This window comes from Aulostomus chinensis, chromosome 7, assembly GCF_037954235.1.
Source record: "Aulostomus chinensis isolate RoL2024-O1b breed Wild chromosome 7, RoL_Achi_v1.0, whole genome shotgun sequence".
NCBI classification, from domain to species: Eukaryota; Metazoa; Chordata; class Actinopteri; order Syngnathiformes; family Aulostomidae; genus Aulostomus; species Aulostomus chinensis.
In genome coordinates, this window is record NC_141326.1 from 12,542,982 (window position 1) to 12,567,500 (window position 24,519).

Sequence of the window (24,519 nt, forward strand, 5' to 3'; positions counted from 1 at the left end):
GTTTCTTACCTAACCTCACCCTCTGGAACCTTCTTACCTAACTGCTCAGCTACAGTAAAAAGCTGGATGCTGAAATGAATGTTTGCAAAAGCTCTTATAAATTTTTTTAATTATAACGTTATGACAGTACTGATTAATGATCTGTAGAGTATAAGACAGTATTATCTCCCGTGCTGCTCTCTTCCCCTCAACAGCTACATTGTGGCAATTATCAGTATTAGCAGGGCACAATATTGCTGATACAGCTACTGGTTACTACCTTGGCAGCTCCATGTTAACAGATACGAGAGGCCCAACTGTTTGATCTGTCTTCACCTGATTGTGTGAGGAAAAATAAATGCAAAGACGTTCTATACTAATAAAAGCCGTATGTTAGTCCTGGCTCAGGCTTGACCTAATCATCCTTCTGAGATCATCTCCTCTGCTGTGAATCTTCTGAATCCGCTGAGTTCAGCTGTGACGTGTCGCTCACCTACCTGTACTGCCTGATTGATACCAGGTATGTATCAGGTTTCATCTGCATCTCAATCTGATCCCCAGCATGTTTGCATTCCCATGTCTCCCTCCCTGTCTCTCAGCCCAGGCTGGTTGAGGCCGAAGGCCGCCCATCCAGAGTCCTGCTCAAAACTGTCAACAAGTCCTTGATCATCTCTTCTCGGAATTCAAAATTTCTTTTGGGAAGTTTGAAATCAACCTTTGTGCGTGCATGTGTGTGTGTGTGCGTTTCACTTTCCTGTGAGAGAGCCCAGAAGGTCTCCTCTGTGACATCAGACCAATCTGAAGTTCAGGTCTGTCAGAGCAGTAAAAGACACTGAAATATTTAAGATTATTTTACTTCATTTGTTGACAGTTCTCTGAGCAAATCTGAAGCCAGAACTATGAACACAGTGCGATAAAGACAACACCGTGTTTACGTCACACACGTGTGAACTCTCAGCAGACAGGTCGTGTTTTATGAGCACTGGGGGAACATGAACTTGTACATAATATATCATTCTTATCTGACTTCTGAGCAGATGGTTATCAACTGGTTCTATCACTGCTCCGAGGGCAATTCTGTCTTAATATATCATCCATTTTTTCCAAATAGTGAGAGGCTGAATGAGAGAGTGAATTATGGAGGAATGGGGCTGGACATTAGAAGCTGGAGATCTCTGCTACCTCTCATTCAGCATGAGATCGGAGACTCAGGAGAGCAGACAGGCTCAGTGTTAATTTAATCAAACTTATTTAACTGGGTTTAGTCCTCGGAGTCACACTGATTCTACCTGGATTTGTGTGCGTGTGTGTGCGTGTGTGTGAGTGAGTGCGAGTGTGTTTATCTGTTAGATCATGGCAAAAAGGTGTCGAACCAGCAGGCTGTGCATTTTTTTTTTGGTCTTAGCCTCGGTTTCTGTGGCAACCATTGTTACCTTGTGGACTATTACCCTGACAGGAGGAGGAGGAGATGATGATGATGTCACAGCTCCTTGGGACAGGTAGGATATTGATGTCATGGTTGATAGATCTGTGGCCTTGAAGACAGAAGCCATGATGAGGAACAATGAAGCAATAATCCTGGAATACTAATAGTAGTAGTACTAATAATAGCAGTAACAAAAAAAATTATAATAACAATAATAATGGTTCGATCCTCACTTCCCCCGGTGACCATGTCCAAATATCCTTGAGCAAGATACTGAGCCGCTAATACCTGATGGCCTTGTGACGGACAGGCGACCCATCCAGGGTGAACCCCGCCTCTCGCCCAATGTCACCTGGGATAGGCTCCAGCCCCCCCGCGACCCTTAACAGGATAAGCAGTACAGAAAAGGGATGGTAATAATATTATTTTTATGGGCCTGCAATGTTCTTGCATGCATTTGAAGGATCTTCTCTCTTTATTGCCCTCATAAACCCAAAGTAGGCTGTGATTGGTGAAAGATAACGATTATTGAGAATAATGAGTTCAGATGGACACAAATATCTTCCACTAGCAGCTCACCTGAGGTTCTCCTGGTCCTTCAGGGGTCGTTACTGCATGACTTGCCCTGGGATGAGGCTCCATCCTGGGCACACTGGACAGCGGAGCATCCCGAATTCGTGAATAAGATCAATATGAGCAAAGAACTAACTACAAATTATATTTAACAATCCAAGGGAGAAATAAAAAATTGGCGACACAAAATGGAAGTTTCTGAGAGCCGCATTGAGACAATGGAGAGTCAGTGCACAAAAGTCAAGTCCCTGTGGGAGGTGGTTAATCTCAACCATTTCATGATAAAAGAGGAAATAAATGCTGTTAGCGACTAAGTGCAGCCTCAACTAAACTCCATGAAAGCAGATCTAAGTGACTGCAACGGGAAGCTGAGCGAGCACTCTCACGTATGAAAGCCTGCTAGAGAAAACCGAGTCACTCCAGAAACACAGCAGGGATCTGAGAGGGAACACTGGACATTTGGAGATCCACAGCAGGAAGTTACACTTAGAATTGATGGAATCCCAACGATCTGTGGACAACTTTCCTCCAACAGTTAATAAAGATAGAAACCTCTAAGTGAAGACTGAAGGGCGAGCGCCAACCAAAGGGGGTGACTGGGCAGTCACTGTGAGGCTCCTCACTAAAACAGGAGGGAACAAGACAGCAAACAGGAGGAAGCAGCAACAAAGAGATCGGTGCAAATCTCAGAGAGGGGATCGTAGCTGAGCTGAGCCGGCGCTCGTTCTGTCTTATCCTTCATGAGTAACTGGATGACCTGGTAGTTTCACTTGGATCGTGTATGTGTTCTGCAATTAGAGGCCCATTTTACATTTTTGCCGCAATGCTCTAATTGCACCATTGTTAACGAAATACAGACAGAATGTCTTGAGTGTATCCACACTAAAGTCATCTTCACACAATCTCTCTTTTCATTAATGCGTAAGTTGTTCTGGTCCACACATAGACCACAACATGTGCTCTGTCTACGCTTTGTCAGCAGCTGTCAGTATAGAGATGAATACAGAGCCAGCAAAGACAACCAAGCCAGCTGTGTTGAGGAGAGTGTGTGCAATTCTGAAACAAACATAAAATATGAATCGGAATCTGTGGGTAGACGGGTGTTGTGTATACTGTATACATACACACAAAGTTTGTCTTAATAGGCACACCACAAGAAGGTCTGAGGACAGAATGATAAACTCACTTTTTGTGTATTCTCTAATTGCAAATTGTGTGTGTGTGTGTGTGTGTGTGTGTGTGTGTGTGTGTGTGTGTGTGTCTCAGATACCGTCTCCCTTCTGCTTTGGTGCCTGACCACTACAACATCACCCTGTGGCCTCGTCTCAGTCCTGATCCAAGCACTGGCCTCTACTTTTTCACAGGTGACTCAAAATGAGACGAGTCCGTAGACCAGATGTGTTCCACCTCACCAAAGAAAAAGCAGATTTACTAGAAATCAAGAAAAAAAAAATTGATAAACTAAACAAAACCCTGCAGCAGGAGAAATAACAAGGATGAAGGACAGACAAAAGAAGGGAGGACAACTGGATAAGCAGCAACTGTCCGACAAAGACAGAGAACAAAACTGAAATACAAAAGAGGAGGGAAATAGCCAAAGACAGGAAGTACACCAAACCAAGATGCAGGAGGAGAGTGATTTTCAAAATAAAATACAAAAAACAACTAAAACTGGGTTCTGTTGAAAATCAGACAAACTAAAGAAAACAAGGAACAATGCAAAGTTCAAAACCAAAGAGACCTGACATTGATTATGACATCAGTGTCCTAACACAAAATAACTGCAGTCCAAACAGGATGATAATACAGAACTTTCTCCTGCCTGCCTTCCCTCCATGGCTCCACCAGGTAAATCCACCGTGGAGTTCGTCTGTACATCAGAAACAGATCTAATCCTGATCCACTCCAACAAACTCAACTACACCAGACTGGAGGACACACACATCGCCATGCTCACTGCATCAGGTGAAGTAGACACCCACACGCACACACACTGAAGCTTTCATCATGCATACCTCACTTTTACAAGTTTATTTCCCAGGTGGGGGATCTGCTCCCAGTATTAAGTCCTCCAGGCTGCAGCTGACGACTCAGTACCTGATTATCCATCTGAACGGTAAATTACATGAAGGACAAACGTATCGGCTGTATACCGAGTTCACTGGAGAACTCTCTGATGACCTAGCAGGATTTTACAGGAGTGAATACGAGGAGGACGGGGAACAAAAGTAAGTTCTCTTTCTCTCCTGAGATTCGTTTTGGTGAGAACTGAATCTTTGGTGTTGTGCTCAGACTAGGTCACTCATTCATTCATTCATTCACAGGATTGTGGCCACCTCTCAGATGCACCCCACCCATGCCAGAAAGACCTTCCCATGTTTTGATGAGCCAGCAATGAAAGCGTTTTTTCACATCACTCTCATTCACCCCCCTGGAACTGTAGCCCTGTCCAATGGCATGGAGAGAGGTCGGGGCTCACCACATGCAACAAAATTTACACTCATATTTAAAACTGTTCAACTAAACCATCCATGAAAACAACATACAAGGATCCAGCGCGTGAGTGAAAGAAGAACTTCAGGCAATTCAGCAGTGAGGCCAGATTAACAGCCAGGAAAAACAGCAGCAAAAATGTCCAAAAGCGGCTGTTTTAAAACTCTCAAGCGCATCATCTGGTATAAACCATGTCTCCTGTATTCAGCCGTATGTTCAGTAATCCAAGTATCCAAGAATACATACAAATTACATACAAAATTTACCACAAAATTGGGTGGCACGGTAGTGCAGTGGTTAGCACTGTCGCCTCACAGCAAGAAGGTTCAGGGTTCAAGTCCCGGCTCCAGCACGGGATCTTTCTGTGTGAGTCTGCATGTTCTCCCTGTTCCTATGTGGGTTCTCTCTGGTACTCCAGCTTCCTCCCACAGTCCAAAGACATCAAGAGGGGACGAGGCTGATTGATACTCTAAATTGACTGTAGGTGTGACTGTGAGTGTGAATGGTTGTCTGTCTCTATGTGTTGGCCCCGGTCTGGTGCTGCACTGGAAGGGTTGTAAAATTTTGCTGCTTTATATAAGTAGATGGCATTCTCTAGAATCTGGAGTCACAGATAAGTGATGCAGGAGGGGAAAATAAATCTCTGTGAGCTCAAGATATCTACTTGCATTTGAAGGGCAAAATATACATTTAGACTGAAATATAAATTTAACATTGTATCTCAAATAAACAAAACCAAAGTAAGATGAAAAACCAAGAAAAACACAGTTGTTCCTACAGACTAGTTTGAAATGTAACTGTATCCCATTATTCTGCCATCCATGCAGTTCTGTGTCTCTGTGCTTGTTTCAGATATCGTAAACATCACTATTGATGGCGTAGAGGTCACGCAGACCAGGTTTGAGCCCACCAAGAAAATGTCCACTTACCTTCTGGCCATCGTCGTCTCTGACTACAGCCACCTCAGAGCGACACAAGGAGACACGCTGGTAAAAGACAGAGTTGAGAGAGGCTTATAAACGATTAAAAAATGATTTTGTATTTCAAAAATATGTAATAACATCTGTAATTGCTGCATGGCACCGCAGTAACTGCTGGAACAGTTAACGGCGAAGACCAATCTGATGTTGACAGGATAAAGGGATAAAGGGAACAGATTAAAAGTAAACAATGAACCCAAGGGTTGTAAAAATGTGTATCTTAACGAAGATCGTAAGTTTCTGCAAAATGGCCCCTGAACCGTTTTGCTCACTCAGCTAGAGCTACAAACAGACGGTACAAATTCATCTCATAAGTGTTTGCTCTTGCGTTTTCAGATCCGTATCTGGGCTCGGAGGAAGGCTATTGAGCAAGGACACGGAGACTACGCACTCAACGTGACTGGACCTGTACTCGACTTTTTTCAGCGATACTACAACATCTCCTACCCTTTGAGTAAATCAGGTCAGCCTGCATGGAAACTCCTCTGAAGACCAGCTGTGCTTGGATGAGGCTGTACATGGTTTTATTTCTGTGCCCACCTATGAACACACTGACCCTGCAGCCTGCAACTGTCCACCTCACTACTAACACACATCTATGTGTTTACTTCCATTCTGCTATGCACTCACATTCACAGTGAAAATCCTTATTAGAGCACGTTTTCAAAGTGCCAGGTTTCATCACAGGTGAGCTCTTGCCCACTCGAGGTCAGGGTACCGGAGTGGATGCCGAGCTCTTTGATTAGCTTCCCTGAGGTGGTTTGAAACATTCTGGGCAGAAATGTGTTTGTGGCGCAAACTGGTTGTTGCATCAGCAGTCTGGGCGGCTGGTCTCCGACCATCTTCTTGGTGAGGAAGCCGGATGTGGCGTAGCATACTTGGAAACACTGTTGGAGACGACCTGTGTTGGTAAAAACGAACATTCAGTTGATGTGCAACAGCTCTGCAGAACATTTCTGCAATATTCATATTTGAGTCTGTTTATTGTGAGCAGTCCAAGACACCATTCACCTGTCAGCTAGACGGGTTCGTCTTGGTGACGGGGAAGTGCCTCAACACAGATTTGAATACATTTGTGAACAAAATTTGTGAGAAAGAAATCATTTTTTCATATGAGAATTCTTTCACGATAACTGCTTGTGTTCTTTGCTGCCTTGACTTCTGTTCCTTTGACCTGTTTTCTCCGCCTCACAGATCAAGTTGCTCTACCAGATTTCTATTTTGGGGCGATGGAGAACTGGGGTTTGGTCACATACAGAGAAACCAGACTTCTCTATGACAATGTGACCTCGTCCAACAGAAATAAAGAGACCACCGTCAGCATCATCGCTCATGAACTAGCACACATGGTGAGCCGACTATTCTGACCACAATTTACTTTACTGACCAGTCGAGGTTTGACAGCCGTGGTTCTCTGGTGCAGTGGTTTGGAAACCTGGTGACACTGAGATGGTGGAACGAGGTCTGGCTGAATGAGGGCTTTGCCACCTACGTGTCTTATCTGGGAGCAGATTTTGCAGAGCCAGCCTGGAACATGGTGAGGGCTCCTCTGACGTTTTAGGTCAAAACTGTAAAATGTCAACATGTAGAGGTTTTATCCCCTTGAATGCATTTCTGTCGCACTAGAACGCCTGCCTCTATGCTGTGTTCCAGAAAGATTTGATCCTCCTTGATGACATCCACAAGGCATTTGCAGTTGATGCTTTGGCCTCCTCTCATCCTTTGTCATCTAAAGAAGACAGTATCATTCTGCCAGACCAGATCATGGAACAGTTTGACACCATCTCATACAGCAAGGTAACACTTTGACCCAGAAGACAACAAAACTCAAATCTCTGCTTCTAAACCGAGCCAGAGGTGTCGTTTGACTATGCCACATTATATTGTATATTTTGATATCATGACAAGAGTGGATTTACCGTACATCTGTGACTATTTCAGTTACCTTTTCCTGGTTTGTGACCTCTGTGCTGGTGTCTTTGTGTCCTCAGGGTGCAGCAGTGTTGAGGATGCTGTCTGGTTTCCTCTCAGAGCGAGTGTTTGTTCAGGGACTCAGTGTATGTGTGTCTATATATATGATATTGATTTGGATTCAGTTAAAAATTGCCGCGATCCATTACTTCATCGATGATCGGCATGTTTTTTTCATCTGCAGAGTTACCTCAAGCAATTTGCCTACAGCAACACAGTCGGGAATGACTTATGGGACAAACTAGAAATGGTAAGAGAGAGTCTGATTCCTATTTACCTCACATCCACCTGCATCAGTGCTAAAACATATTTAAGAGTTTCTGTCAAAGCTGCAAAACAAAGGCATCAGTGTAGAGTATACAATTATAAAAATCAACATGTGCCGTAGTGAGGTAGTGAGCACTCTAAGGCTGAAGGATTTTTTTGTTTTATAAACTATACAATGGGTTGTAAATACTGTAAATACCTGAGCAGAAACATTTGTTAAAAGATGAATAAGCTACTTTGTGACACCTTTGTCAACAGGCGGTGAAAGCCAATAATGTTTCCCTTCCCGGTCGAGTTCATGAGATTATGAACCGCTGGGTGCTGCAGATGGGCTTCCCTGTGGTGAACATTGACACTGCCACAGGGGAAGTATCGCAGAGGCACTTCCTGCTCGACCCAGAGTCTAACGTCACTGTACCTAACAGGTACGCAGTACTGTCCTGTCTCTCACTGTCAAACACATGAAGGGCATTTCTTTTCCTCCAATATCTTACCAACTTTCATCGATGAACTCGTGTCTCTCCTTTTCAGCTATGAGTGGCAGGTTCCTGTTTGGTGGATGAAGTCCAGCGAGCATCAGACAGATGTCTGGTGGTTGATGGAGAAGACAGGTATAGAGTGTATAGCTATGGATTCATGCATACGCAGAATAAGAAGTTTTAAAGTACGTATATTGTAAGTATGTTTTGCTGACCTCTTTACTCCCTCAGCTGTGAACCCAGACATGAGGAGCAGTGGTTCGTGGGTTCTGGCTAATATCAACGTCACTGGTTATTACCGGGTAAACTATGACCTGGGAAACTGGGAGAGACTCCTGTTGCAGCTTAGAGCAGAACATCAGGTACAAGGATTTACGATCTAATGGGTAGATAGTCTTATTTGTCTTTGTGGATACAGCCCAGTAGTTCCTGTTTCTCCTGCTCTCTGTATTTTCGATTCACATCACATGTCATTCTTTCTTTCTTTACTGATGGGAGGCTAATTATATAAACAGATCCTGACTCTTGACATCTGTTGTGTAGGTGATACCACTGTTAAACAGAGCCCAGCTTGTGGATGATGCTTTCAATCTGGCCAGGTAGGTGAGCTCTCTAGAACACTCAGTCCTCTTTACTTAGGAGCCAACGTTAGAAAGTGCCGGGAAGCACAGAACGATACACGGTGTGAGATGGCATAGAATCTGCCAGTTTAGCATTTAGGTTGTTGAGGTTTAGCCAAATTTCATAATGATCTGTGTTTTAAATTATAACCTGTCAGCGGTGCAAAAGAGGTTATGAAGGATTTAATGTGGAGAGAACAAATGAATGGAAATGAAAGAGAGTGTTAGACTGTAGTTTATTCTTGCTGGTGCCGAGTCTGGTTGAGGGGCGGCGCCATGGCTTTTGAGATGATTAAATGACAACCTGACCATGCAGCATCTAAAACTACCCCAAAACCCGACTCTCATCTCAGTCCCTCCTGCCGCCATCTCAGACCTCAGACTTCCTCCAGGCTCCAGCAACGCACACATGTTGAGTTAATCAGTTTACAGACTTAAAGAGATTACTTGCATGATTACACAGATGTTACAAAGATTTCCCTTTGCCCAAATAAAGAAATAAAACAAACATCGAATCTATACTTGGGTGAACCTTCAATCAAATCACCAGAAGTACGAGTGTCTGTCACGTCTGCAGGGCTCAGCTGGTGTCCTCCACGCTTGCTTTGAGAACAACTTCTTATTTGTCTGGTGAGACCGAATACATTCCCTGGCAGTCTGCTCTGGATAACCTTCACTATTATTACCTCATGTTGGATCAAACTGAAGTCTACCCGCCTATGCAGGTGCAGGGCTCTTTTCTTTCTTTGCATTTAGACATAAAACATTTTCTTGACACATCAAACAATCGTCGTGTTTGTCTTCTCAGGTGAGCAGAGCAATGTTAATTGTACCTGTGTGTGACACTTGCAGGAGTACATGAAGCATCTGGTAACTCCCCTCTACCTGTATTTCCAAAACATGACGTCAGATTGGACCCTGGTTCCGGACAAACACACCGATCAGTGAGTGTACTCCCCTGAATCTGAATCTGACGAAGCCCCCACGAGGGGTTAAGCTTAAAGTGTGACCCCTGGAAGTGTAAAAGATATGCACAAAAAAAAAAAAAAAAACTACTGCCAAAAAACGAGTTTCTGAGCGTTGAAACTTCTCACTGGTTGGTGCTTTGTGATGTAGGTCTCAGTGTTCCTCACTCCATAGCATTTCAGTTTTTTTGGGGATGACCCGATTTGGGTTTTACTTGATTCTATGGATATGAATGAAGTGGCTGTAAATTGCAGCAGCTGACCAACGTCCATGTTTGCTCTGGTGCAGGTATAACCAGGTGAATGCCATCCGTATGGCCTGCAGTACTGGAGTAACGCAGTGCCAAAACCTGACCAGCACATGGTTCAAACAGTGGATGAACAACCCTCAAGAAAATGTGTACGTGTGTACTATTATCCTGATCATCCTTTGTTTTTTGAATAACTTTTATGTTAAATCACCTTTTTTTTGTCACCAGGATCCATCCCAACCTGCGCTCTGCAGTTTACTGCAGTGCCATTGCTGCTGGAGACGAGGCCGAGTGGGAGTTTGGCTGGTCCCAGTTCATGAAAGCTTCTACAGCCAGCGAGGCCAGTAAACTCATGTCTGCGCTGGCTTGTCCCAGCAACACACAACTGCTGCGGAGGTGAGTGTCTATCGTTCTTCCATGTTGTCATGTAAATGTGTACAGGGGCCAAGCGCGCCTGTTGATACCCGGGTATTTTTCTAATTGTCTACAGGTATCTGTCTTACACGTTAAACCCAGCGATGATCCGTAAGCAGGACGCCACCTCGGTCATCACGTCCGTCGCCAGTAACAGAGCTGGACAGAGTCTGGCCTGGGACTTCGTCAGGGAACAGTGGGAATACATGTTCACACAGTGAGTGGGATTTGAATCTGTGTGCAAATGACACGTGGCCGAAGCCTGTCAGCAACAAATAAGGTTTGTTGAAGTGAAGGCAGGGGGCTTTTAAGAAAACCTTCATCACAGTACAGTGAATCCAAATGAAAGCACTTTTTCATGAATGTGAAAAGAAGTTTGCAGAGGAAATCCGAACACCTCACACTGGAGGATGTTTGCTTCATAGAAACCAAGGGGAACATATTAAAACAGCTAACTTTTAAATGCAATGTGTCTGCACTTTCCCACCTGATGCTGAATGAAGGTCCGCTCTTGTTTTACTGTACATGAAGCATTACTTTATCCAAAAAGCCTAATTTGCCTTTCAGGTACTCACAGGCGATTCCAAAATTCAGAAAACACCAATGATATGTGATTAGGTCGATGCAAATTAGCTTAGAGCTCAAAATATTTTGCTAGTTCTTTAAGTTCTAAAGTCGCCAGAGGGGGAAAATATATTTGAGAGTTTGAGACTCCTCCTCTGTATGTGAGAGACAAATTATTATGGAAACTTTTGGTGACGCATTGCTTTAACACTCCTGCAGATACGGGGTGGGCTCCTTCTCCTTTGCCTCTATGATTGGTGGAGTCACAGCACGGTTCTCCACACCAGCTCAGCTACAGCAGGTATGTCCTCCTTGGGATAAATTCAATTCTGCATTTTAATTTGAATGCCCCGTCAGTCCGAACAGTTTCTCCACACTGTCTCCGGCAGCTGGAGGAGTTTGTGAAGGAGCACGGCGAGGACGGGTTTGGTTCAGCGTCTCTGGCTGTGGAACAGGCTTTAGAGAGGACCAGGTCGAATATCAAATGGCTTCAGCAGAACAAAGAGGAAATCCTGGACTGGTTCACCAATCAGGCTGGACACCAGAAGAGCCCGTGAACAGAAATGAGAAGTGGTTTCATATAAAAGACAAACAACAACAATTAAAAAGAGCGAGAAGCCTGAGTTTCTGATGAGAGGCATCAAGAGAAAAGAAGGAATTTAAAGTAAAATTGCAAACAGTTCGCAGCAGCAAAGTGTTAAAAAAAAAAAAAAGTTAAGTATATTTATGGAGTGATGGCAGTCGAAGGAGGAAGTGAGTAAAAATAAAAATAAAAAGAACATGAATCAAGAATGGATTGCATTTTGACTGGAGAGAGTTGCCATTCCTGCACTGGAAATTTGTCACCTTTTAATCTGTTTTTTTAACTTTTAACTCCAGACTGTAACTGTTACCCCATAGCTTTAAGACATGTCCTTGAAATCTCCACGACATCGCTATTGATCCAGTGGATTTGCAGTGTGTTACTCCGTCGCAGCGTAAGTGACGTCGTCATAAGAACCCGAGACAAACTGTAGTGCATTGATGAACTCTTTTTATTGGTCTGATTGGTCACGGTCACATATACACACACACAAACACACACACAGGTTCGTAGTAAAGAAATCCTCCTCTACCGATGAAAAGAAAGACAGTTATGTAAAAATCATAAATAAATACAAATAAAAAAGAAAACAAATGGTGCCCTTTTTAAAAACATTTTTTGCGTCGATACCAGACAGAAACGACAGATTTTTAAAGGTGAATAATAAAAAAAATAGGCCGCATTCATAAACCATTTCACCGTGAATCCTGATAAAACACTCAACAACATTTCCGGGTGCACTGACCAATCAGTGCGAATCTTCACGATGGGAGAGCTGCTTATGAACCAGACTTTCGCTCATCCAAACACAAGTTTGAACAACTCAGACATCGATAAAATGAAAATCCAGCAGACTTGACGGCGTCAAGCGTGAGGAGTGAACAGAACCTCTACTCAAGTGGGGTTTGAGAGTAAAAAAAAAAACCACATCGTTAATTTGTTGCAGAATTGATGAGCACCAAATTAACTTGCTGATGTTTGCGAGGGATGGAGGGATGGAGGGATAAGGGGACCCGTAGTTTCTGACACACAGGTGCAACGCTGAGCAAGCTGGGTTGGTTCTCTTGCAAATAATGTAATACCGTAATTACCTGATGTTGGGAACTTCGTATTTGACCTCCGAGAGCAGGCTGTTATTTTGGGAGGAATCGGTGAGGCGAGCCGGCCGTTGCAGGTATGAAACAAGTGGATCGCTGTGAATTTCAGCGACGAACGGAGCTCTCGCATTACTCATCAAAGGCAATGAGAGACAGAATTTAGGCCTTGATAAAGAAAAATGAGATAAGTTAAAAAACACAAGAACTTCTCTGATAATGATAATTATATACAGAGGGAATATTTTTACTTTCAAGGTTATGTTTTTAGCGTCAGACTGGGCCTCCACAGTTCACAAATCACCCGCATCAAGCTGGGTAGTTTGAATTAGCTTCGCCGTTTGTGGAGATGATGGCGACGGGTCACCGGAGAGATGCAAGACGCTTCTATGACGGAGGAACAATTCTCGCATTAATGCATGAACGATAATTGTTTTTAAATAACTTTTTTTTTTTTTTGCTCTGTAAAAATTGATTTCTTTTTATTCGAACCATTGCGTAACCTTCCGAGCCACACGCATACAGCGCCAGGGCGCGTTCCGCACAAGTGTGAGGAATTTTAATCAGAATGTAAAACATTAACCCACACATTTGCAGGCGAAACCACAGCTGAATAACACACTTTAAGCTCTGCGCAGTCAATTGGACAAAATGTACGTTTTCGGTGAACAAGACAAGAAATTACGACGACGTTAAAATGAGGTTTATGTCAAACAAAGCACCCGTCAATCAAACACTGAAGCACACGGTCATTTTTGAAAAAAGGCTCAGGCTCAAATCTGCCTCCATCGGTCTCAACTATTCCACCACGTCTCTTTGGAAGACACTGATGAGCTTCTCTCTCACCCCGAAAAGTGATGCTTGATTTCTGTGTCAAAGTGCTGCTAATTCTTCACTTTTTTTTTTCAAGAAAAACAAAAACACACACACAGTCCAAACTCGGCTTGTTTTAAACTTTCACATGTTGACACACATGCTGTTAGTCATTTACACTGACATGTGCAGTCGCAGCACAAAACCTTTAGTAATAAATACAGATTCAACACTGGGCTGTACAACATGAAACAACAGACCTGTCACACACACACACACACACACACACACACACACACACGCACGTCTGTCTCATTTGTATGCAGAATTATGTTTTTGAGAGTTAATCGTGTTGTAATGAGATTAAATATAGACGGTTCAAAAGAACATAAAGAGTGATCACAAAAAAATTCCTCTCTAAAGAAGGAACAGGGCCTTGATCAATGACATCACTTCCACCTGTGTTTGTCCTGTCAAAATGGCTGCTGTGGAAAAGGAATATCGAACTTCCGTTCCATGATTTTATTCTAAGACAGTTTGCTTTATGTCAACCGATCAAATCATATTTGGTTTCCTCTCTACAGAAGGCAGACGTGCAGATGCTCATTGTAATCTAGGACACGACAAGAAACAGTGATTTACAGTGACGCATCACGGAGCAGAGCGGCTTCAGCCATGTTGTGGTGACATCACACAGGGGCTTCAAATCATAACAGCCGCGTCGCACCTGAGGGTGCTGGACACGTTTAAATCAGAAATGAAACGTTTGACGTCAAACTCAAACTTTGTTGTGTTGATGTTCAAATTTGGAAGTGTGGAAGACGTGAAACCTGAAACAAACAGGAGATCGGCTCGTGTCTGTATTCTGTGGTGTTTAGCATTTGGTGCAGTGGTCAGGCCTGTTGCCTCACACCTTGAAGGTTCCGGGTTCGAGGCCCTGGCTCAAAGCTGCTCAAATCTTATATCTGCTGAGCTTCGGCGGTCAAGGCTCGGAGCAGGAGAACCTAAACGTGTTTGCTGGACTAAGCTAAATGAGTGAGTTCAGTGAGATATGTCACACAAGAGACGTCTGAAGCTAGCTCAGCATAGCATCCAGGGGAGACAGCTGTCCGCAGCAGCAGTCGAAAGGCGTCTTATTCTTCCATTGTCTGCTTTGTATTTCAAAGATTTAGAATGGCATTGCGTTTTTAAAGAGTTTGTTGAAAGTGCTGCTTTGTTGTCTGACAGATATATGCTAGCAGTTTGCTCGTGTTGGTTGCAAAGCCCAGATAAACACACAGGTCAGAACAGATGGAAAATGATGTCAAATAAGACAAAAGTTACAACTTCCTTTCATTTGAACGTCAACGTTTTCGTTTGTGTGAACTAAACCTTACACGATGGACGACAAATGACATCACGGTTGTAGTAACACATGATATGACAACACACCTCAATATTTGTATCATCATTTTCAACAGGGGAGGCAGTCTGTGTGTGGTCCACTGCAGGATTTAACATGCAAACACTGTATCAGGAAGATCAAACCAGCTGCCTGTTTCGTCCACAAGAGGGCGCTATAACAACATTACTCATTCTAGCCCATGCACAAGAGTAAACATGAGAAGGAAGATTAAAAAAAAAGAAGAGACAATAGCACACGCAATAGAATAAAAAAAAGCTTTCTCACATGGCTTTACCTACAAATTACTGATAACTTCGATAAAATACTCCCAATTGAGACAAATATACAGAGGTTTACTCAGACGTATTTGATCTGTGTACTTCAGACAGAGACCGTATCAGACGATACATCAGACTGAACCCAAAATAGAACAAACAGAACCAGGGACACACTGTTGGACTTCCGTACATAAATAAGTGCTCTCACTTCCAAGTAGTACCACTGCAGAAATCATAGAAAACGTGAAAACGTTTTGAAATTTAATTCTCATTCCCTTTCCCAAATAAGTCGTTAAATTCTAATGATAATTGCTGGTTCAATGAAACATAGATACAGATATTAAAAGTCGTATGCACACAAACTGACCTACAAGAACAAGACAAGCTGGCCACGGATGTAAAGTGGAAGCACTGCAGGAGCGAGTCAAAAAAAAAAAAGTGTTAAATTGAGACAACTCCAAACTTAAACTGCCTCTTTCACAAATGCAACATTCAGGCTTATTTGTGGAACCGCCAATTATTTTCTACTCACACTACTTTACTCGCTAAAGTTGCTAGGAAGCTTAAAAAAGTAGCCGTCACAATAATGATCTCGAACGTGACCAGGAAATAACTTGATTCCCCAGCATGCACGTGATGAGGATATTCAGTTAGGTCATGTGTCATCAGCGTCAGGTCAAAAATAAAATAGTCTTCAGCCCCATGGACATCATGTCATTTAACAGTGTGTCGAAATAAATTCATTGTTTTAACTTGATCAGCCCTCTGCCCTCTCCCTCCACCATCCAGAGTGGAATTATCAACATTTTTGCCCTAAAATCTTCACAAAACGAACACGAGAAATAAAAAAAATCAGAGCTTGGCATTTGATATTTAGTAGGTGTGAGTTTTTTTTTTCCAATTCTTGTTTTCAAATACAAGTGAAGTAAAGCAGATATGTTTTGGATAACTCCCCCGTTCCCTTACGTGGATCTCACATCGGCTCACAGGAGGATTTTCTCTCGCGTGTCGGGCAGTTTGAGGGCAACCAGGCCGCCACACACCAGCGCGGTGAAAGATAGCAGGATGGGGACGGCTTTGGTGATGCCCACGAAGCTGGAGAAGACAGAGCTGCCCAGAACTGCTGCCAGCTTGCAGAGAGCATTCAGCACGCCGAACGCCGTCGCCCTGAGGCAGAGACCAGATATATGTCACAATAAACATGTCAGTGTTATTATTTACACCCGTTTATTGTCATTTGAACCTTTTTGTTTACCTTTTCGAGGCAGGGTAGAGTTCCACAGTCACCACCTCGATGCCGTTCCATGCAGCAACACTGACGCCACAGAACAGACACTGCAGGGCAATGATCGCTGATTGGCTGAAGCTGAGGAACAGTAAGAAGGTGCAGCCAGCTGAGATGAGCATGGAGCCACCTGAGGAGTTAGGACATAAATATGATGATTTTGTTAATTGAACTGACTCCAATTCAGCTCATAAAAGAACTAAAACCCAGGATGTTTGAGTCTGCTTGAAACCACAACGAAAAAGAAATAAAACACTAATTCTGGTCTCCAGTATAAAAGAGCATATTTCAACCACCTGCGCTTGGTGTGTGTCTACGGAGCAATTATGTGAGCAGTCGTCTCATGCAGTTTTCCGACTGCACAAACTTTTTGTTTTTTCTGCTTCAAACTCAATGTCTACTAAATGGGCCGGCACGGTGGTGCAGTGGTTAGCACTGTCCCCTCACAGCAAGAAGGTTCCTGGTTCAAGCCTTCTGCGGGGTGATTTGGTCCAGGGCTGAATGTAGGTTAAACCTGTTCCCCTAGCAGACAAAAACCAGATTGAGCTGGTTTGTTGCCGGTGGGAATGGGGCTGGTAATACCAGGGCGGATCCAAACAACTTGATACTAGCTCTACTCAAATGGTACATAATGGGAACAACGGTATTATCAAAAATGCAGAACAAATAATACCAAATGTTAAGAGCATCAATTTATGACTGACATCTAAATGTAGAAAAGCTTGTACATTCAACTGGACAACAGAGCCTAACTAGTGGGCTGACCTGCTCAGTGCCCAGACCATAACTCTGTAGAGCTGTCACAGAGCAAACATATCCAGTAGGTGTAGTAGTATTATGCTTCCTTGATAGCCAAACATTTAGAGAAAGAAGCAAACTTCCAAAAACTTCACCTATAATCCTGACTCTTCCGATCTTCTCCATGAAGAGGGCGGAGATGATGTTGCCGGGCAACACAGCCAGACTGCCCAGGAAGCTGACCAAGTAAATGAGCACGTCGTTCTCGTCAACAGTATCCAGGTGGCAGCCATGCTTGTTATGCTCAAAGGTGACGTTCTCCATTTTACAGTCGATGAACTTCTCCTCCCACAGGTCTACAGAGTATGAGAAGACCGTGAACGAGGAGGTGGCGGAGGAGTGTTTTTGGATTGCTCACAAAGAAACAACATTCTACTACTTGATTTATGGACTATTTAACTGATTTTCCTGGTGGTGGGACTCATCAAAGTATGCCTGGTTTCATATCTAGGTTTTCTCTTCAAGCCTTTTGAACTATGGAACTTTCATCACCTGAGGCTTAACTGGATTTGAACTGTAACACCACCTAATGACACAACCTCAAACAGTCAGGTTGGAACTCCCACCGCCTAGATACATGTATCAACACATTATACAACAGCTTCCTGTAATTTACCACTTTTGCCAGCAGAGGCTGCTGTTGCCTCTCTTCAGGCAAAGTTCAAATTTGTCATTTGAAACCAGAAAACAATTGGAGGTTTATCATTTGTTTGAAAACTTGAACTCTTTCCAACAATATTAACTAAACAACATTTATCAACATTAAATCACAAATTACAGACTAAGTTTGAGCGAGGGCTTACTGGAGAGTTTATTAATGGTTCATTACTGCACTATAACGGCTTCAATAATAATAAGCTAATAACAGACCTATTAGTTTTTAACCCCTTATTGTAATATTGTATCTGTGGATTGCATCAACACAAGTTATCATATTAAAGGTGACAGAGAAGGAAGAAAGCTGTTTTGGAATGTCCTTCTGTGACATGCTGTGCAATTGAAATGCTGATGATCAATGATTTGATAGTCTGCAAACATTTGTTTAACCTTTGGGGCCTGGAGTGGTTAAACATGTCAGGACGTGAGCGGTTGCTGCTCCAGCTGGACCCACCTGTGTTATAGAAGACAGTGGAACGGATGGTGCAGTTCTCAAAGACTGTGTCTGTGGACTTGATGTCCTCAAATTTACAGTCTTCAAACAGTGAGTTCTCAAACTTCACTGACTTCAGCTCTATACTGATGAACCTATGGAGGTGGGATGGACACACACATGCACACGCGCACGCACACACACGCACGCACACACACACACACACACACACACAAACAAAACAATAGACAAAGAAAACATGGACAGGGACTTCTATTGCTGTGCTGAGACAGAATGAGCAGAATGGGTGCTTCAGAATAGTCATTACGGTCTGTCTGGGACAGCCACCACTGATATCATGGAAATAAAGCCGACATGGTGGAACCTCCATTCGATTGTCAGTGGCAACCTTCATGAGTATTCATGCTTTTTGAAAGTGAAATCCCATTCTGTTGGCTCTAATTCTGCAAAAGGCATAGAAGTCCATGAATATACAGTAGTGGGACGTACTGTATATCTGCACTGAAAACCGTGTTCTGCAGAGGCCTTCTTGAATGTACGGATGAGATTTGGTTGTAAAGCCCAGTTTTCTCCCAGTTCACTGCTGATGTTTTGGGATTTAAAAGAGGCGCACCAGTGATTACCTCATCACGTCAAGATGTGACAACACAACAACTCCATTCTACTGCCACACACTGATGCAGTGATGAGCTGTGGTCTTAGGAAACTCAGTAGGGGGCAAAAATACTTCGTCAGGAGTGAGTCTTGGCTCTGACTCTGATCCATCTCACTCGACACAACTGAAGGCACCAAGTAGGAGCCAATTGGAGGCAGAGCGGGACATTGAGAGGGTCTTTTGGGTTGCCCTATCTCGATGGCATCCTGAGTCAGAAAAACTACGGCCTTTAGCACCCAGTATCATCAATAATCCTGCTCAAATATGGAGAGATGATCGAAAAAAATCTTGCTCCGCACCCACGAGAGCAGCAGAGAGTCTGCAGCACACAGGCATCAGCTGGTAAGTGTCTGCAGGTTTTAAAGGATGTCAGGAATATTGCGATAAGGAGGTCTGACGAGGGGACGATTTCACTTTGGGAAACAGTGGTGAGGGCGGCAGAGAGGCGATGCTGCAGCTGAATCATCAGATCCCTCTGGAAGAAAGAGAGCTGGAGGTGTCGCTACAGTAGTAAAGATTGGTGGTCTGTTGCATCACTTTGGAGTGGTTTCTCAAAGGAGAACAACTTGGGAGGGATGAAAGAGTGTACTCCCACCCCCTGTGGTGCACTGAAAATATCCCTCCGCCTCATACTCTGCCTGTGGTAACGCTGATGCTAACATAGTACAGATGTGACGCAAAGCCAGTACCATTCATCTTCATCAGAGGCGTCAAAAAGCTTCAGAACACTTCTCACCTCTGACATGGTCAAACACATTCCAGAGCACAAACATCCAAAATGTCAACAGTGAGCTGAGAAGAATCTTCCTGGATGCTCTCAAGGATTTTTTGTTTGTTTTTTTGTTTATACTAAATCCACCCACTTTGAGAGAATATGGATGCGTCCTAAGTCAAAACATAGCGTACAGTCAGTATCACAACCCCATGATCAAAACACCAAGCTTACATAAACCGTCTGAGGTTTACAGTCTTCACAGTGCAGCGTCTCATCATGCACATAAACATAACATGCTACTTTGTGGTAACAAAGGATGAAATGGTTGATATTCTACATTATTCTACGTTCAGTGTAACAAGGTGTCTGCTAAAGTGTGTTCCCACTTCAACACACACAAGACTACGACTCGATCTAAAACATCTCATGATGTCTCCGTGTAACGTCCGGTAACATTTTTAAAGATGGGGAGGGAAATAAAGATCCTATTCTAGTGCTTCAACTGAACAAGACTGTGTAGGTTATTAGTCTCAATCCAGCCAGATGAGACAGATTTCTAGCATTTGATTTAATCTGTAACTTACTTGTCATTGATGTATTCCCCTTCTTTGTGGATCTGATTCTCCAAAGAAAAGTTAAAATGGAAGTTCTCCACTCGTTCTTTATGGAACACCTAGAGACAGGAGCAACAGTCATCATAGCCTGATGGTGATAACGATGATGATGATGATGATGATGATGATGATGATGATGGTTTTGAACTTATGAATCATTCTAATGTTTAACTCAAGGTGAAAAATTCTGCCTCACAGAACAACTTCCCTAAAACTATATTTCCAATTACATTCCCCCGAAATGAAGCGTTAACCAGCAGATGTTTGCTAGCCAACAGAACGATGTTCCTAATGAAACTGTGCTCCTCTATAAAGACAGGATGGAGTTCGTAACAGACAGGAAAGACGCTGCATGAGTTAATGATACATCCCTCCTCTCTGAGCGATTAATAACAGCAGCACAAGATAAAAGTTCTCTAATCTTTGAGGGTGTGGACCACAATCATCAGCATGAAGGGTTCCTGACATTACCATGACTTTGGTCTCATACTCTTCATGCTGCAGGTGTTTGATCATGTCGGGGAACCACACAGACAGGCCGTAGTAACTGTGACGGACGACACAATCCATTAAAAAGTGCAGAGGAACACGCAACCTAACTTAAGACTTTGACTTAAAACATCATCAAATAATAAGAAAACAAAACTAATCTGCAGTACTTTCAAAGTCAGTAACCCCAGTAGCCCTATTTTAAGCATGCTGGAAGCTGGCACGTGAACGTGACCTCCGTCTGTTCCAGCAGGTGCTTAAGCATGTTAGTGAGGTGTGGTCTGGAGCAACCGTGGTGCATTGCTATGTTGGAACACCAGAAAACGTCAGCGCCACAGACCAAGAAGAGGCTGGTCTTTAGTCATGAGTGAAGTGTATTTAAAGGGCGCAGCAGTCTGACACACAGGCCTGCAGTGAGGTTCTACTAATGCCTGAAAACATAGAAACACTGGCCGCCACCTCCTCCCAGGCCTGCTACACCCAACTCAGTGGATTCTTGCTGCTCCCTTATGTAATGCACAGCAGACACAGCGCCATCTGCCAACCACCTGGCACCACACATTGCTTAATAGGGCCTAGTGGTGTTAAAACTATGGAGGCGCTCTTCCCCCAGTTGGGCTTTGGCGGTACTGCATGTAGGTCACGTGGCCATGTAACACAAATTAAAAGTTTTTAATTTTCTCATGAAGTTGAATATGACCATAGAATATTCATGATTATATACATAGTGTTTATCCTGAGTTGGACAGAATGACATTTTGAGTACAACTTGTTAACAATCAGGATAGAGGCTCGATCATCGATTTTTTTTGTCCTCAAATGCTGATATTTGTTGCTTAAAAACCAGTATGTGATCCATTCATACATTCTATCCTCCATTTGCGTGACCGCTGTAGGAACAAATGAACATATTGCATTTCAAACTGGTTTCTTTGTTCATTTCAATGAAGTTCCCCACCAATATCATGCTGTTCATTTTTTCCTCCTGATACTTCTACCAACTGCATGAAGAAACAAAAGCAGGAAGATGAGAACCGTTTGATAACTGCTGCCACCTTCTTAAAAATAACATGAATTAAAAATACAGACGATCCATCCACCTGTGTTTACTCTTATTTTTCATTTTCATATTGAAGACATCAAATCATACTGAACCGATTACAGCCATCGAACCATTGACATAATTCAGATTCTTCATCATGTCCTATAACCTTAACCCTACCACAACCGTTTTAATGAAGTAGAAATACGTATATAATATATACATCGACACATAGGGGAAATACAAGATAAGACAGGTTAGAGGACTGGGTGAACTGACCTGAAGGCCATGCAGAACCAGATGATGGCCATGAAGAGCGTAGCAAACCTCAACTCAGCAGACAAGAGAGACGCTACGTTCCTCAGCACCTGGGATGAAAATACAAGCAATGAACCACCCCCCCACACACACACAGTCACGATTCCAGTTTATTTGATGTTGACTTTTAAAACCAATAATATCATCAGAGAGTCGGTACGTACCAGTTTGCAGAGTGTTAGCGAGCGGACGGCCCAGCGCTGTACTGCTGTTCCTGTTGCACTTTGAATCTCAATAAACTCGTCCTCTGCTGTCTTAGGAGCCTTGATGTGAGTCACCTAAAAGAGACTCAGAAGTGATGGCTGACCTTTGACCTTCAGCATCTCTATGAGCTCTTGTCTGCTGCGCTCCATTTTAATTCAGCTCCCGTCTCTTCCTGACAACAACTGAACTGATCCTGCGGTTTTTTTCTTTCTTTCATTCTATATCTAAAAATACATTTTTAGATATTTTGTTGACGTACAAATGAGACTTCCACAGTGAGAGGCAGCCTCCCTCCATTCATTTAACCGGAATGAAAAAGGAAACATCCGCCACATTTAACAGGCTTCAACAAAAAACATCATGTATGTTTTACACTCTGGAAACGAATGACACACAGCTTTTGAGGGGACATGCGTGTGTGTGAATATCTTTCTATTCATTAAAACAACAGTTTTTTTGGTCACATCTGCGTTTCAGGGGTGTGATTCTGAACACCTCATTACATCTGAATGCACATGTGAGGCTGCACACCATAAAATAAACAGTGAGTTAATTTTACACAGAACTCATAGTTTTCAAACTTACTTCTCATGTTCTGTTTGGTTACAGTAAACCAAATTAAACAAACAACTCACCACTGCTGAACTGAATATTCGTTTATGGGCAACCTGATAAAGTTTGTGTTTATTGTTGATATAAGAAAAGGTACTTCTTAGATTGTGTGACTGTTTTAAATGACCCACAAAGAAAAAAAAACTGTAATATTTGATTAAGAATGCGTTACACTAAATATTCAAATATTTCAAATTCAAAAACTTCATGTACTCACAGTAAAGACTTTCTCTGGTTGTCCTTTTGCCCTCCAGTTGGTGTCATGGACCTGCTTCAGGATCATCCAGGCCTCATCGTGCTTAGCATTCTGTTCCATGCACACACACAGACAAAGACAAACACACACACACACACACACACACACACACACACACACACACACACACACACACACACAAACACACACACACACACACACGCACGCGCGCAAAGTAGTTTGTTTCAATCAGTTCTAAGAATCATTAAATCTCTAACCTCAATTACCCAAATGTATGCAGGTCCAAGTACAGGCGTCCAATACCCAACTAATTTGATGTACATTTGCATAATTCAGTCAGATTTCCTCCAGATTTCATGCTCACAGAACCATTTCAACTGTTACCCCTTCAACGCATTGAAAAGTGTTCTACATGAAACATGAAAACACAGGAATATTAATGTCAGCTTTAAAACGTAGCAGCTGTCTCACCTCCAGCAGGAAGCGCGGGCTCTCAGGCATGAAAGTGAGTCCAACCAGAGAGGTGATGGCAGGAAGAGCCGCAACCAGGACAAAGATCCTCCAGCTGTGGATTTGGAACTCGGTGCCCATGCTAAAACCCCAGCCTGCACACACAGACACACACGTGCACACACACTTTTGATACTGCCCCGACACAATATTTTGTTAGGTTGAGATTCACAGTAATTGCTAGAGTTATATGTACTAACAGAGGCATCATCATTCTGCTCCAAACAACAAAACCAACAATCACTCAGACTCCCAAGTGAATGTAAATAAAGTCAAGACTGAACTGTTTTATATGTGTAAATGCTATAGTAGCTGGAATCTCCCGCTGGCATAAGCAGCAAAGACATGTAAACCACCGTCTTTCCTTTATTTCATCAGGTAAACTGTAGCCAATGAAAAGCTTTGTCTCATACTGTTGTGAAAAAAATGCAGAAAAAAGAGAGAGAAATAAATGCACTAAATGCCAAGATAGAGCCCTGCCGTTATTTAACAAATTATGATATTATATATATATATATATATATATATATATATATATATATATATATATATATATATATATATATATATATATATGCATCCGTGTCAGTGTCAGAGTAAATACTGTATGTGATCAAGTAAAATGGAGGTCAGAGACACAAACATGAAGATTTGCGCCCTGATATCCGTTCTTCAAAAAGAGACTGGTGCCTTTATTGGAAGAGAAATGGCCTCATTTACAGTCTGCTTCTTTTTCACAATCACCACCCAACACTGTGTCAACACAGCGTGCTTTAGAAACACGCACCTGAACGAATCATTTAACCTCCATTAGA

The 24,519-nt window shown here is 42.8% G+C and overlaps 2 protein-coding genes and 2 long non-coding RNA genes across 5 annotated transcripts in view; 2 read left to right on the plus strand and 2 right to left on the minus strand.

The window, feature by feature from the left end:
- Positions 1-778: 778 nt before the first annotated feature.
- On the minus strand, positions 779-1,753 carry LOC147258570 (uncharacterized). The gene is made up of 3 exons (XR_015116991.1): positions 1,694-1,753; positions 1,413-1,514; positions 779-811 (listed from the first exon to the last, which is right to left on the minus strand). It is a non-coding gene; the product is annotated as an uncharacterized LOC147258570 (long non-coding RNA).
- On the plus strand, positions 1,333-11,958 carry LOC147258571 (aminopeptidase N-like). The gene is made up of 23 exons (XM_086208498.1): positions 1,333-1,478; positions 3,245-3,342; positions 3,827-3,943; positions 4,020-4,206; positions 4,303-4,445; positions 5,324-5,460; positions 5,788-5,914; positions 6,646-6,800; positions 6,875-6,988; positions 7,105-7,248; positions 7,443-7,508; positions 7,607-7,672; positions 7,948-8,114; positions 8,221-8,300; positions 8,400-8,530; positions 8,712-8,767; positions 9,366-9,513; positions 9,641-9,732; positions 10,043-10,153; positions 10,233-10,400; positions 10,495-10,635; positions 11,202-11,283; positions 11,372-11,958. Exons 1-23 carry the CDS (start codon positions 1,333-1,335, stop codon positions 11,537-11,539), a joined length of 2,844 nt encoding a protein of 947 aa, XP_086064624.1. The 3' UTR covers positions 11,540-11,958.
- A 35-nt stretch (positions 11,959-11,993) lies between these two features.
- The window catches only part of LOC147258572 (synaptic vesicle glycoprotein 2B-like), a 38,542-nt gene continuing 26,016 nt past the window's right edge, over positions 11,994-24,519 (minus strand). For both annotated transcript variants that reach the window (XM_086208496.1, XM_086208497.1), the window contains 10 exons: positions 23,666-23,799; positions 23,195-23,284; positions 22,326-22,439; positions 22,123-22,211; positions 20,784-20,859; positions 20,283-20,371; positions 18,329-18,462; positions 17,313-17,513; positions 16,390-16,549; positions 11,994-16,301 (listed from right to left, as the gene is read on the minus strand). In XM_086208496.1, coding sequence (XP_086064622.1) covers positions 16,118-16,301; positions 16,390-16,549; positions 17,313-17,513; positions 18,329-18,462; positions 20,283-20,371; positions 20,784-20,859; positions 22,123-22,211; positions 22,326-22,439; positions 23,195-23,284; positions 23,666-23,799 — 1,271 coding nt within the window. In that variant the 3' untranslated portion in view covers positions 11,994-16,117. The remainder of the gene's footprint in view (positions 16,302-16,389; positions 16,550-17,312; positions 17,514-18,328; positions 18,463-20,282; positions 20,372-20,783; positions 20,860-22,122; positions 22,212-22,325; positions 22,440-23,194; positions 23,285-23,665; positions 23,800-24,519) is intronic.
- On the plus strand, positions 12,579-17,599 carry LOC147258573 (uncharacterized). The gene is made up of 3 exons (XR_015116990.1): positions 12,579-12,739; positions 16,124-16,337; positions 17,512-17,599. It is a non-coding gene; the product is annotated as an uncharacterized LOC147258573 (long non-coding RNA).

Bases quoted from the DNA above. Each gene is read 5' to 3' on its own strand.
- LOC147258571 (XM_086208498.1), top strand. From the start codon at position 1,333: ATGGCAAAAAGGTGTCGAACCAGCAGGCTGTGCATTTTTTTTTTGGTC. The intron at 1,479-3,244 runs GTAGGATATTGA...TGTGTGTCTCAG, and splicing joins GTCACAGCTCCTTGGGACAG to ATACCGTCTCCCTTCTGCTT. The intron at 7,673-7,947 runs GTAAGAGAGAGT...CTTTGTCAACAG, and splicing joins TATGGGACAAACTAGAAATG to GCGGTGAAAGCCAATAATGT.